This window comes from Mastomys coucha, unplaced genomic scaffold (genome assembly GCF_008632895.1).
Source record: "Mastomys coucha isolate ucsf_1 unplaced genomic scaffold, UCSF_Mcou_1 pScaffold12, whole genome shotgun sequence".
Classification (NCBI taxonomy): Eukaryota; Metazoa; Chordata; class Mammalia; order Rodentia; family Muridae; genus Mastomys; species Mastomys coucha.
The window spans coordinates 94967376-94982664 of NW_022196894.1; the positions used below are offsets into that span (position 1 = coordinate 94967376).

Genomic DNA, 15289 nt, shown 5'->3' on the forward strand with positions numbered 1-15289 from the left:
TCTCCTTTATGTTGATCCTTGTAAGCCCATGATAGGCACTGTTGGAAATTAACAACTGTAACCAATAATAGACAGATAATAGAATTGGGTCAATATGTTGTCATAAAGGTCGTTTACACTTACAGATTGCTTATTTCTGTAATTTTCTATTTAATAGTGTCAGGCCATGGTTGACAGGGATAATAGAAAGTATGCACAGCGAAGTCACAGGCAGGGCAACTTCAGCGTGTTTCTTCCTCAGCCTGACCTCCTTGCCCTCTTCAATACTTCCACTATGAGACTCAGTTTTCACAGGATGTCAGCCACATTTAAGTGGCAGAATAAATCTGACACTGTGGAATCTGTGCTCCAAGTCCCTAGGTCAGTCTGCTATGGTTAATTGGACCCCCTAATGGGAAGACAGTCATCTGGAGTCTTGACCAGGGATCTCACTATGAGGCAGTCTTTGCTGTTCATCAGCTGGCTGTCTAATACCCACCCACTGTCTGTCTGTCTGTCTATCATCACCCATATCTATCTATCTATCTATCTATCTATCTATCTATCTATCTATCTACCTACCTATCTATCATCTATCAATCACCTATCTACTGTCTTCTGTCACTTTATTTTCTATAGATTAATTATAAACTATGGATCTAGATCTCTCAGGCTATATAAACCTTTCTGAAGCCCTGGAGAGCTAATAGTGCTGAAGGACAGGGTAATAAGCACATGGGCTCTGGAGAATGGTGACAAGCTGGGTGTGTGGCTGTCAGCTTAAGGCCAGTGGGCAGATGTGGCCTGGGAAAAACAGCTCATAGCTTGTAAGGAAGGCCTGGGTCCAGCAAGTGGAATTGAGGGTGTGTGGGAAAAGCTGGCAGGGAAGGGAAGGAAGAGAGTGCCAAGAGGCACAGGGGTGAGGTATAAGATGGGAGGGGGTAGATGGAGTTCCAGGGCAGAACAAGTCTCTGAAAATCAGCAGTGTATGGAGAACGGTGCAGACACTAAGAGAACGTGCTGAACAGGGGGCGTGGCCTGGATGAGCTCAGCAGATTCTGGGTGTAGCCTGACTGTGCTCTCCTTCCCTACTGAACAGATGCCTCAGGCTGGCTTCAGGATGTGATCTGTGCCATGGAGAACAGTATTTCCTTCATTTATTTGTAGTATTTTAAACTTTTAATTAATGCACAAAAGCTTCACGTGCTTATGGGTGTCTTCTTACGGCAAATTTCTTCCTATGTGGTTTCCGTGGGATGCAGTTGTTGTTCTCATCCGACAAGGCTGTTTGAACACATGTGTGAAGGCCCACAGCCGAAAACGAGCCAGGTTAGTCATTTACTATTTCACGACCCTGGCATGGGAGCTTACACGTGCTTTGTGGTAACACAGATAGGTTCATTTTGTCTTCAAGAACACATAAAGATTTTAGAGTTTTAGGGTCAGAGCCCAGCGAAGTTGCTACACTGCACCTGCTGACTTGCATGTATAACCTCTAGTTAGTTAATAAAATTAATTTTCCTGTAAAAATCATTATAGGCAAGCCAATTTTACCAACAAAGAGATTTATCTCATTTCATGTAGATTTTTTTGTAATTATCAGATAAATGACTCAACTATAAATGATAATTTTTTGCAAATTAGATTCATATCCATTAAGCAGTCTGTCTAATTGTTCAGCTGGGTCCCTGCAGGGCTTTAAGAGAAAGCCAGTCCATCACAACATGAGGGCTATGCAGCCAGGTATACAGTGGAGTCAAACGCCTAAAAGGAAACTTATCTAGAGCAGCTGATTTAGAACCCTCCTAAGCAGCTACTCGAGCAGCTTTGCTGACTCGCCCTCAGGTCTTGAAGGGTTAATTAAGCTTGTGATCTGAATGGGACAATTGTCCTGTTCCTCTTTGTGGTTAGAAAGTATCACATGTGGTTTCCTTGGGAGATAAACAAGGGCTCCTTTCTGTTCACTAAACAAGATTTTGTTAAAACTAAAACCAACATGGCAGTATGGTGGCACACGCCTTTAATCTCAGCACTTGGGAGGGAGAGGCAGGCAGATTTCTGAGTTCGAGGCCAGTCTGGTCTACAGAGTGAGTTCCAGGACAGCCACGACTACACAGAGAAATCCTGTCTCAAAAAACAACAACAACAAAATATGGCTGCACAAGTACAAGCCAGTTAAAACTTCCAGCCCAGGCAGGGAAAGGGCTTCCGAGGCCCCACTCTTCACCGAGGAGCCCAAGATAGGTGACGGCAGCAGAAGGCAGAGTCATTTCTCTTTAGGATTGCTGCCAGTGACAGGCTTTCCATGTCCCCCCTGGGTGACTTCATAGCCCTGTGCATGTTGGCAATGCTAACTGGACACAGGAGGTTAAAAGTTGTACAAAAAAGACATGAAGTGGAGAGGGAGATATGATGAGCTGCTTCTCCAAGAGTCAGGAGAGAGGAAATGAGGGGTGGATGTCGTCGAGATACATTGTAACGAAAGAAGTGAGGCATGGATAATGTCAAGATACATTGAATACACATATAAAATAGTAAAAGAATCATGAAAATTAAAATTTACAAAAAGTTGTATTTTCTTAGAGTATCTACATTGCTGTCCTTATTCTGGAATAAAGCACATGCTTTTCTCATTTTATGCTTTGGCAAAAATATGGTATAGAAGTATTACTTGATTTTAGTTTAGGAGTCTAAAGTGAAAGTCCTGTGTGAGCCTGTGCACATTTCGATCTGGTTCATTTTTCTCATCCATTCCCTCCTGTATCCTCCATTGATACTCTACAGTTCTGTGTCTGATTTTTCTCATTTCCTGTTATTCGGATCACAGTCTCCTCTTTGCTTCATGGTTTCTGAGAACAGTGTTCCATGATGTTGATGTTTAACTTTTCTTAAGTGCTCTCCCACACCTAGAACATGGCTTTGCAACTAATTTGTTACCACAGATGCTATTTAGCACTTCTTCAACCTAGATTTTCCATTTTTGACCTTATCTGTGGGACTCAAGTCCCTGCAGTAGACTGCCATCCTTTTAAAGCTGCATTTTGATTGGCTATTGATGAGCAGCAACTTTTGCTATTACTCTGTTAGAAGTGGGTTAGCTTAAGGGGATGCATTTGAGACATCCTTCCATCTCCTATGCTTTGGATAAGCTCTATACTATGGCCTGTATTTCCTTTACAGATGCCTCATAGAATTGCTAGCTACCCTGTAGACGAGGCTGTTAATACTGTCTTATAAACTGAGGAGCATGTTGCAGGAGGAAAGGTCAAGGCCCTTGTCACCCTGCCTCTGAAGCATCATGGACACTGTTGGCAAACCAACTACCCAAACCTCCATGGTCCCTGCCATGTCTGATGCCACCACTATCACCATTGTCATCTCTACCAGCATCCTTAACATCATCTCAGCTCTCCTGCACAGTCCATCTGAGAAACACCTGCTTCACAGAGAATATTGTCTTCCATTCCACTGCCCAAACCCTAGTCATTCTGGAGGGTAGTGTCCCAACACCTTTCCTCAGATTCACTTCAGCAAGAAGCCCTCTATATGCATGCTGCTTCACAGGAGCTGGCTCTAAACCTAAGTGCCAGTTAGGTCTTCTGGGAGCATGGTGCCTAACATGTCCTCCTGTCCTGCCTACATCAGGTTTGCAACATGGCAGCAGGCAGGTGTGGTGCTGGAGAAGTAGCTAAGAACTACATTCTGATCTGATCCATAGGCTGAGAGGGAGGGAGACACACACACACACACATACACACACACACACAGGGGGGAAGAGAGAGAGAGAGAGAGAGAGAGAGAGAGAGAGAGAGAGAGAGGGACAGAGAGAGGGACAGAGACAGAGATAGGTAGGTAGAGGCAGAGAGAAAGACAGACAGACAGAGAGACACAGAGAGGTAAGTAGGTAGAGAGAGGGACAGGGAGAGGGAGAGAGACAAATCGACAGACACTGGGCCTGGCACAGGATCTTGAAACCTCAAAGCTCACCCCCAGTGGCACACTTCCTCCTGATCCTCAAATAGTGCCACTCCCTGATGACTAAGCATTCAAATATAGGAGCCTACGGAGGAGGTCATTCTTATTCAAACCACCACATCATTGAAGAGAAACTTGTAGGTTTATGCAAAATCCCAGCTGATAAGCACTCCTCATAAAACACATTAAAAGAGCACTTAGTGTTACCTGCAGAACAAGCAAAATAATTCCGAGGGTTTGCTCCTACTCCATGTCCAAGCTCAGGGGCCCTGCAGATGAGCCCCTTTGCATGGGGAACCTGCTGTTATATGCTGTGATTTCATAAGTGAGTAATATCTCTTCACCTTTTCAAGAATCCCTCTGAAGGAACTGTATGCTCCGGGGCAGAGGTCACATTTGCCACTTATGCTTCTTGTGACAGGTTACTTGTTTACCATTGCTGAATTTAATTCTTCCCTCCACCCCCCCCCCCAGGGATCTAGTAATGGTCCTGATTTCCTGACATTTATTTCTCTCATTTGCTGTTCTCTGCAGACCTCCTATCCCTCCCCAGCCCTTCCCCCACAGCTACCCTTCCATCCAGCCTCTCAATCCCTCTCAACCCCCATATCCTTAAGGACTTCTCTTTGATCTCCATGACAACAATAGTACCGTGTCAATCCATTAGAATGGCTTGCAAGGGACTGCATTTTATATGTCTCTTTCCAATCTTCTTCATCCTTAAAGAAAAAGAGAAACAGCAAAGAGGCAGGGATGTGGACAGGCTCACAGCTCACGCCATCACTGTGGACACTTGGTGACTTGCACGGGCAAGCCTTCCTAATGTCTATTGCATCTCTCTTCCCTCCACAGACATCTTTAAAGAACAGCCTCCTTCTGGGGCTGGAGGAGTGAATCCCTTGGAATATAAATTAAAAATGTCCTTTAGACTCCTGCAAATTCTCCTAAGATGCGTGCCGTCCTCTTTCAACACCGCGTGGCAGATATCTCACTCACTTCCTCCATGCTCCACATGCACGGCTGCTCTCCAGGAAAGTGCTCCCTGGGTAAGCTGTGCATCAGATTAGGTGAGCATGGGTGCCTGCTTGACACAAGGCTCTGGGCTCAAGGGACCCTGACAAGGAGGTGGACATTACCACCTACTGTGAGGCTCACACTGCTGAGGGCTAGCCCAGGGCACTGTGAGTGGGAAAGGGTGAAAAGAAAAGTTGCTCAAAGAGTCAAGAAGGTGGTCGGACAAGAGGTTGATCACCTGAGCCTAGGGATGATCTAACAGTGATGTGCAGTGATTCACAGCTGCACCCTGGGAAGAAAACACAGGTGACCCAGGGTACAAGAGCTCAGAGAGAGATTCTGCACTGAGGAATTTGTGGGGATCCTGGGTTCCATGACAATAAGAAGACATAGCCAGACTTTGGTGTTGGAGACTGAAGTCATATCCCCTGGAAGAGCAGCAAACTCTGTTAAAAATGGAGTCATCGCTCCAGCCCCAGGTATTCCCTTTTTATCCTTATTCAAAGGTGGAAATTCCAAGCAAACAAAGGCCAGTGGCATGCAGCAGGGGTCCCTGGAGTCAGGCTGGGCTTCATGTCTGCCATCTACACCGGAGGAAGGGCAGACTCACAGGGTATGAGCCTATCTATACCTGGGTAATGGGTAGCCTTTGATTAAACTTGAGGGGTTTCAGGCATTGACACAAGGTAGGGGATAGGAGAACAGAACCTCAAAAAGTTGAGATAAGCCGCTCTGTTTCCCCTCTCAGGAATGTGGCTGAAGCTCATCTGAGTACAAATATCAGTGACATGGCTTATGTGTGGATCTGCCCACCTGGCAAGATGCTCCCTCCTTCCCCCACTATCCTTTTTCAAAGTGAGTAAAGATTGGCCACTGGATTTATTTTTATACAAATAAACTTTCCAACCTGGCAGGGCAAACCAGCATGGCACTATCATTTTATGATGGCAAAATCCATCATCTAATATCTAAATATAAAACATTTTATTCATCTTGAGACTTGCTGCCTGCTTATGCTCCATGGCTTGCCAAGAGCTGGGGAGAGAAGACCAGAGCCTTGAGGCAGGCTTATTTTGTGACTGAACTAAGCAAGCTTTCCTGAGGATGGTGGAGGTGGTAAGACACAGAATACATTCCAAATGGAGCAGTAAGCCAGGTGGTTCATGTTTTAGATATACACATTATCTATAGTGTGAATCTGTGACTTGGATCTCTCTGTGGAGAAGGAAGGTTTTTGTGAGAAAAGGTAGGTGCATGAGTGTTTAAATATAAAGCTAGACAATGATATGGGCTCCATGTGTTTCTGCACCAACTACTCATTTCCTCCCCAATGAGGGTGAACCCCCCACAGAGCCTGCACTTTCTGGTCCACTCTGAGGGTCCAGAAAATCCATCCTGCTCTGTGGAAATAAGCAGGGCTTTGAAGCCAGTTTTTCTTGTCTTGTTGAAGAGGAAGCAGTGAGATCTGCTAATACAAGAAGGACTAACAATCCCTTACATATCTGTGAGACACAGATGTGTGCATTTTTAATAAAGTGCCCATATCCCTGACCTGAACCAGTGGATTAATTCATGAAAGCAAATGCAAATTTGTAATCATTCATAGCCTAAGGATTAAGGGAATGACTGAAAACATTAAGTAAAATATATTTCAAGGCAAAATTTTAATTCGTCTTTTGTAGGGGAGAGAAGCAGTGACCTAGGTTTATGATTTGGAAATAAAAATGCTAGTAGGTAAACTCTGAATGCTCACTTTCTCTAGCTTTACCATGTCAGGTGACATTTACCCCAGGAGGTTGGAAGGCAGAATAAAGGGAACTCATATTAATCATGGCTGGTAGGCATGAGCTACCTGTATGAGGGTCCCCAGCCTTATACCAGTCTATCAACTTTCAGATTCTGGGTAAGTCTCTCTCTGATGTGAGGATTATTCTTCATCCAAAATGGCTGTATTCAGTGCCCAACATGACAGGATGGGTGGGGGTTCATCATGGGCCAGGAGAGGGCTCCTAACCACACCTGCCCAGGTGCTCAGTGAAGCAGGGGCAGGATGGCTTAAGCCAATTTCCCACTGTGCCAGTTTCCTAGTCAGAAGGGTATTGATGGAGGAGAAACATACAGCCTGATATTTATTAGACATTTACTATGATGTCACCTGCAATGCTGCAGTTTGCTTTTAAGCATCAGGCAGAACTGTCTCCGCTGTGTGAAGGCTCATCCCTGAGATATAATGTACCTCACAGCATAGGGCACTGGGGAGGGTGGGGATGGCATTCGGTGGAAAGCATTCTTCTGATAACAGAAATTCACTGAGACCTCTGGACAGCCCACTTCAGTATTTCATGGAAATCATTTAGAATTCTAAGCAGAAATTCTGCTTATTTAATAGCGTCCTCACTGTGGTGTCTGATCTGAGGAAAGGACAATAGTAGAATTACCCTCAAGGTTTCACTGCGAGCCGTCGGCTTACAACTGCCCTCAGCATGCTAGAACTGCATGAATGAATGAAAAGTGGGTATTTTGGAGGCAATCTACAAAGATTTCCCACTTGAAGCAAAATTTTACAATTGAAATATTTTCTGCTTTCAATTGCAATCTTCTGAGATATTTAGAGTAATTATCTCAAACATTCTACTTTAGAATGTTTTCTTTATGAGTTGCTATAGCAGTCACACCACATACACCACACACACACACACACACACACACACACACACACACTGCTAATCCCAGCACTCAGGGGACTGAGGCAGGAGGATAGCAAGGCTCAGATCAGCCTGGGCTTTATAGTGAGCTCAAGGTTTGCCTAGGCTACAAAGTGAGGTGAGACTCTTGGTCTCAGAGACATAGACAGAAAGACACTTCAAGAAATAGATTAAGGCATAAATTTCAGGGGAAAAATATATGCTTTTGAAGTATTCTACCAAATAAATGTCATCATTCAGATTTTTAATGTTCTTTCTGATACTGAATTAGAAACAAACCTGTAGTCTGAAGGCACCCACCCCCAGCAGCCAGAGCAGAGCAAGGAAACAGAAACTTAATTGCTGTTCATTTCTCCTTTACTTGGACACACTTTGCTCCATCTGTGCCAAGCCACTCCTTTGTGCTTTTACTTAGAACATGCAGCAGCCCCGCCCATTCTGCACATCCATCCTACCTTATATGGCACTTCAGGACTGGCTCTTGGATGTTCCCCTGTGGGCTCCCAGCTGTGACTTGCAGCCATCTGTGCCCAGGAATACACTACAGATCGTGACCTTCCACCTTTCAGTGAGTTACGGTGGGAAGCCGTGGGAGGTGTTCAGCTTAGTGTCTACCATGCTCTATACTCTGCACCTCCATCAAAGCATGAGTCAGACCTTCACATGCTCCTCTCTCTACTTTGCATCCAAACAGTGCGATGCCCTCACCATGGCTGCCTCTGAAACCTATGATGCTTCTCAAAGACCCCTGTGCTATGAATACATGGCCTAGACCAGTGGTTCTTAACCTTCCTAATGCTGCAACCCTTTAATATGATTGAGGTGACCTCCAACCATAAAATTATTTTTGCTGCTACTTCATAACTAATTTTGCTATTGTTAGATATTGTGATATAATATTTGATATGGAGGTTATATGATATGTGGCCTCTGTGATAGGGTCATTCTATACACAAGGAGGTCATGGCCCTCAGGTTGATAACCACTGGCCTAGAGGTTCCTTCACTCTACTTCATAGGTGCTAGTGGCTCCCATTCATCCATTGCCTGCCTTCACAGTCACATGACCACTACCTTCTTTCCTCCTTCATTCCCTCCCTCTGTAGTTCCCTCCCTGCCTCCCTTCCTACCTCTTCAGTTTGGTTTCACACATTCACCAGCCACCCATAAACTCACTCACTCAGTCACTCACTCACTCTCTTACTGGGTCACTCCTTTACTCTCTGGTTTACTTATTCACTCATCTACTACATGATGTGACAGACAAGGCTCTAAAGAGCCCACTGACCCACAGAGGAGGTAGATGCACAGGAGACGAGCTGTTCAGCGAGTGTGTTGGAAATATCATGAACAATCCCATGTTGGGGACACCCCTGCCTTCTCGGAGAGTCACGTATAATGTGAGATGTGAGACTCCAGCACTGGGCAGAGGGGTGACTTGGTATTCTGTGAAGGAGGACAGAGAAGGAAGGCACCTGGGATCTCTGGGGATGGGGATGGCTGTGGAGCAAGGAAGGGTCCTAGCCTAAGAAGGGTGGTGGGGCCTGATGTTGGAGCCCTCAAGTGTCTATGGGATTAGTCATAGTCTCAGATCATGGGCAGCCTCAACTAGACCTGAGAAATTTAAAATCTGGCTCTTTTCTTTGGTAAGAGAAATAATTAAAGCAAAAAGGGTAAAGTTTTCTTTAATAACAGAGATCCAGAAGAAGGGCTACTTAGGAGACAATACTTTAAAATCTTAATGCCTAGCTTTTTTAACATTGAAAACCCTTTAGGATGTTCTTATTTTTTAGGATGTCATCTCTAAAATGGCTGTTTTCCCCACTCAGACCCAAGAGCCCTTCTCTCCTCTCTTCACAGTGGGCACATCTGTCTGTCCTGACTAGTTATCTGGTTGTAAGCAAGTCCTCATCTTAGGTTCTCACCATTCCACTCATATTCACACCTCATCTCAGACACAGGGGCTGTCTTCCTGGCTTATGCTCTCCCTGTCTCCAGTCTTCCCTCACCTCTCCCTTTTTCCTTCTGTAGGCTCCTTAAACAAAATGCATGTTCTGAACTCTTCTATCAACAGAGAGGCATGTTTAATAGCATACACTGTCTCTGCATGTCCTTTAGATCAGTCCACAGCTTGCCTGAAACAGTAATGCCCTTTAAAGTCTTTTATATCATCAGGTGGAGCAATAAGCTAGTCTTCCTGAGTCTCTAGCAGCTATACCTCACTCAGCAGGACTGATCATCAGTGTGCCCAAGAGTCTGGCAATGGATGCTTGCGGGTAGGACTGTACACCCACACAGCACCTAACTGGTGGTCTTAGGTAAGCTCTGAAGCCTACAGCACCTTTATCCCTTTGGCTGTAGAAAGAAATTTAGCTGTAATGCACTGGCTTTGACTACAGATTTTTACACTGGGGTACAATTCAAGGCTCCAGAAGTTTCCAATTTTAACTATAAGAGGTATATATTCTACAGACAGACACATCCTTCATACAGGACTTCTGCCCTTCCCAAATCCCCTCTCAAGGCCCACAGTAATATCTGGTTCTTTCCAGTAACCAAATGCAAGTAGATGTATGGAACAATTGGCTGAAACTTCAGAGCCTCTATTCATGGTAGACTGAGCCAGCTTCTGTTTGTAGCACGGCTGGGATGTGTACAGGGTTAGGGCATGCTGAGAGCCTTTTATTGTACAGCGTGTGGTGCTCACAGGAGTGGGATGGTCACAAAGCCTGAGGATGGCTCAGTCATACTCCCACGACACACAGTCTCTCTTGCTGCCCGCTGCAAACACAGCTCATTGGCCAGGGCTAAAAAAGCTGACACACAGGGCCTCCCCACATTAATCCATGTTAATACCTGAGGTGGCATGTACTCCCTCAGTGGAAACCTATTTCTGTGACACATGGTCATCATTTTATGAGATGCTCAATAGGAAAAAGAAGAGAAAGGAAAGAGAAGAAAGGGGAAAGGGAGAGGAGGGAAGGAAAGGAGAGGGAAGAATGGGCAAGAAGAGAAAACCATGCTATGACACAAATACAAACCAGAAGCAGTCGGTACATCTTCACGGAAGCACAGATCCAATAACAGTTCCCTAGATAAAGCAGCATTTGACCCATTGCCAAGTACATCCTCAAACAAATGGCTAATTTCCAGTGTACCTCACCCACATGTTAAGTGCCAGAACTTGCATATCTGTGGGACAGTGGCAATTCAAAGCACTGGTCTATGATACTAATACCTCCTTCACTGACAAAGTTTACCTTTAAGGCAGGCTCTGCTCTGGGTCAGGGCATCCCACGACAAGCTAAACAGCAACTAGTCTGTATCTATAACCACAGTCAGGGACTACCTGGGAGGCAGCTGCTTGCAAGGCTCATGTCCATGGTCAGGAAAACCCAAGTGCTTTCTCGAGGGCAGCAGCTAGCTAATGCACAGTGAGGTTTCTTTCCCTCCTGCCACTGTGTACCATAGACTATACAGTACTGTCTTCACTCCTATGAAGCCCTTAGAGGCTTTCTGCTATGATGAAGTTACAGCACTCAGTCAGGGTGTATCAGCTTCACTATCTGCATGAGACTGATCCTAGGAAACTTGATCAAATTCTAATGATAAAATAAGGAAGACAGAGCAACTTCATTCTTTGGAGATAGACAATTTACTATGGAGGAATTTAAATTATGGATATCAAACATGCTTATGTCATAGAACAGTGTTTTGATGACAGGTCAAGCATATATGTAATGACTATTCTAAGAATTTGAGGAGTTAGAGACATCATAGCCAGCTTAGTTCATATGAGTACATTCCATGATAATTCCACAATGACAAAACACCCAAGGACATATGTCTCAGGATGAATCCTGGTCGTCCAGCAACCATGGCTCTATTAGATGTGACTATGCACATATATACATAGAGATGCCATAAATCTAATTTGAAAAAAGATTTTTTTTTTAAAGATAAAAGGTTAGTATCCTGGCATTATGACAAGAGTAACGATGCTTACATACTAAGAAAAGTGTCAAAGACACATGCGTTGGCTCAGTTTACCTTCCAGGTAACCCTGATACTCTGAGATGAGGTGGGTTCCAAGTGAACTTCCTGAGGTGGACCATCAGGAGCTGTAGGGACCAAGAGCACACAGGCAGGTTAGACATAGGTTCAGAACAGGACCCAAACTACTGGCCCCTATATCTGGCATAGGGAAGTTTGTTCTCGACCAGTAGGCAAAAGCAGCTGTAGTCAGTGTACAGTATTTGCTTTCTGTTTATTCATTCATGGACACATGAATCCCAGGGTCCTGTCCATGTACCCTTCCTCAGTATGCCTTTGGCTATATGATTAATAACCCCAAGTTAGATGAAGTAAGGGGCAAAGTAGTAATCTCAGACAGACACACACACACACACTCATTACACAACTCTGGGCTGTAGGGGAGGACCCTTCTCTGCTTCTAGAAGCCTTAAGTGATGTGGAGTTGTGGTTCCCCAAGGTGCTCAGGGCAGGACTCCTCTGTGAGGGTGTCTATGATGACTCTAGTTCCACATACTTTACAGTTAAAGGTTCTCATGAGGCAGGAGCTCAGGTCACATATGGAGATGACACCGAGCTTGTCGTTTGTCACCATCCATTTCTAGCCACTGTGGCTGTGTAGTGGTGAGAGTCACATCAGTAAGAGTTGGGCAGTTCATAACTGGGATATGTTAGTAGATGGAAAGTGGTTTCCAACCCAGTTTTCATTCTCTAAATCAGAGCTAGCAGAGATTGAGGAGACTCAAAAGAGCCATTTCTGCCAGTGTGGAGATAGCAGGGTGCCAATAAGAAAAAGCCACAAAGGAGACAAGAACTGATCATGAAGTGGTCATAGGCAAAGGGAGGGTAAGGAGTTCAAAGGTTGGGTCTAGGCAATCCGTAGTGCAGAGGAAGATGGTTTCCTTCTGCTCAAAGAGATTCGTGTCGTGGTGTTCTTGCAAGTCCAGAGCTTGTGGCTTTCCTACTAGGCTGCACCTCTCATTGGCTGTGCTGGTTTATGTAAGTTATATAACATCTCTGTGACTCAGTTTCCTTTCTATGTCATAGAATAAACTTACATCATAGGGATGCTATTAAAACAGTAGGTTCAATAAACAAACAAACAAACAAAACCCAAGTATGACACTATAATTATCATTTTTTAGGAGGGAGGATTCTAAGCCAGAAAGACCACAGGTCAACTTAAAGAATACCATCTGGTTGAAGACAGAAGTGGTCCGGAAGCAGGACAGCTGTACATACCAGAGGCAGATTTGTTTTTTTCTGTTGTAAGAAAGCAGGTGTAAACATCATTGTCTCTTTACTCAAAACAGACAGAAAAAGACCAACAACGGTCAAGTCATCTATAAAACAGCAGAAAACACATGCCCATGTTTATGTGTACTTTAAACCATTTTTAGGGGGCTCAGGGCACCTAATACAACATAAAGGCCCTGCCAAGAGTTGTGATTCTGTGCTGTTTACAAAATAATGCCAGAAGAAAAGTCTATGTGTGTGTACAACTCAGATGCAATCTTTAAAACTATTTCTAACTTGAAGATTGAACCTGTAGATACAGACCTTGGGGATTCTGAGGGTTGACTCTATATGACGGTAAGACTGAGTATTAGAATCAAAGCAGTAAAGAAGGGGAAGGCTGCAGGCCCACAGCAAGAGCTTAGGAAGTGGCTGTAGCCCATGGAAACGAGTGTGCTCTGTAGCTCAGAGCCAGGGACCCCCACCCCCTATCCCTGGGGTTGGGGACAGGCTAAAGAAGGTAGCTTCAGGAAACTTAGAAACAGTGAGGGAGGAGTAAAGTGTCACTGGCTGGATATGAGTAGGCAGGGGACAGAGGGAGTACTATACCTGCTGCTCAGAAAGTCAGCTAGGCTAGAGGCTACAAAAGTCAGCTTCAAGGATTCTCATAGAACTAAAAGCAGAGCCCTACCACACAAGCCAACTACCTGCTTCCAGATGTTTACCCAACAGTCACCATACCACAGGGACATTTGTTCATCCATGGTTTTGTTGTTGTTATTTTGTTGGTTTTTGTTGTTGTTGTTTTGCCTTATGTGTATGAGTTCATTATAGCTGTCTTCAGACATACCAGAGGAGGGTATAGGATCCCATTACAGGTGGTTGAGAGCCACCATGTGGTTTGCTGGGAATTGAACTCAGGAGCTCTTGAAGAACAGTCAGTGCTCTTAACCTCTGAGCCATCTCTCCAGACCCCCCTCCCATCCATGTTTCCCACAGCACTATTCATGATAATTAAGTTACGGAACCAACCTAGTATCCATCACTAGAGGAATGGATGGAGATACTGTGGCTTAGATACATGGTGGTATTCTACTCGGCCCCATGGAGAGCAAAGCAAGGAAGGCTGACCAGACCACATAAGCAAATACATTCTATCGCAGGACAATAATCACACGTTTTTCTCATTTGCTAGGCAGAGAGTTTAAATAGAAAAATGAAATCGGATCTGTATAGATGATGTGAAAAAAATGTAGCTGTCTAGGTAAGCAAAGGGAATGAATGGGAGGGGCGGTCTAAGAGGAGGGTGGGGTAGGCGGACTAAAAACATATTGCATGGAAATGGCCTTGTGTAGCCCAGTTTAATAAAATAACACCAAAGAGAGATGAGAAAGATGGATGCTTAAGCTGCTAGTCAGTGAGAAGACAGGAGGTGGAGAGCTGCCAGGAAATGGGGGCAGAAGGACAGCTGAGCCTCACAGAGTAGGGCTTTTGAGAGGGACAAAGGACCATGGCAGCAGTGCCAGGTGTTAAGCCTAGAAGACAGAGCTCCCTGTGTTCTAGTGCTAAGCATCTGAGAGTAAGTGGTGGGTTTTCCGTGCCCAAGGACTGCAGAGAGCAGGAGGAAACTGCAGCCCATGGCCTGCTTTTCTAACTCATGTTTCATTCCCAGGGGTGTTCAGGTATTCCGTGAAGTCTGCCACCAGCTTGTCCTCTGCTTTCTATGTCAGCATCAGAGACCCCTGAGCCTGGCACCCTGCTGTACCCTGGCCACAAATCCTATCCCACTTTCTGCTGTGGTACCAAACATGAAGTCTGGCCTTGACTTGGACTCTTTAAAAGGAGGTGTGGCTCCAAGCACTTGGAATCTCCCATGTATCCCAGTCACTCCCTGGATAGGGTCCTTCTGCCATTTCCCTCGTGTTCTTCTGTTCGTGTGTATCTTTTCCATGTCCAGTGCCTCAGCGGAGTAAAAGTGCGCAGGTTCCCGACAGCTCTGACGGAGCCTTTGCTCTCCAGCTTTAACTTCCTTCCGTCAAATCTGCCCTTGCCGGGGAGCCTCTAGAGCGGTTATTTCCACAGAGGTGCCTATCCAAGCATCCAAGACCCTAGCATCCAAGTTGCCTGTGCTCTTGGCCTCCTATGGTCTCTCAGGAGCTGAGTCCAGAGGGAGTCCTTTTCTGGAAGGGATAGAGCACTTTGCAGATGTGAGACCAGAGCCCCTTCCTTCTCCTCAACAGGTCTTGACTCAGCAGTATATCTGGGGCACTGAGACCTGTGGGTTTACTAATCCATGTTTAAAAAGACTCTCCTAGCATCAAAGTTACTTCCCAGCATCCAGCCACTGGG

General features: G+C 45.1%; 1 protein-coding gene across 2 annotated transcripts in view; it reads right to left on the bottom strand.

Moving 5' to 3' along the window:
* The window catches only part of Dscam (DS cell adhesion molecule), a 579765-nt gene that overhangs the window by 105834 nt on the left and 458642 nt on the right, over window positions 1-15289 (bottom strand). For both annotated transcript variants that reach the window (XM_031364533.1, XM_031364534.1), the window contains exon 16: window positions 11723-11793. In XM_031364533.1, the coding sequence (XP_031220393.1) occupies window positions 11723-11793 (71 nt within the window). The remainder of the gene's footprint in view (window positions 1-11722; window positions 11794-15289) is intronic.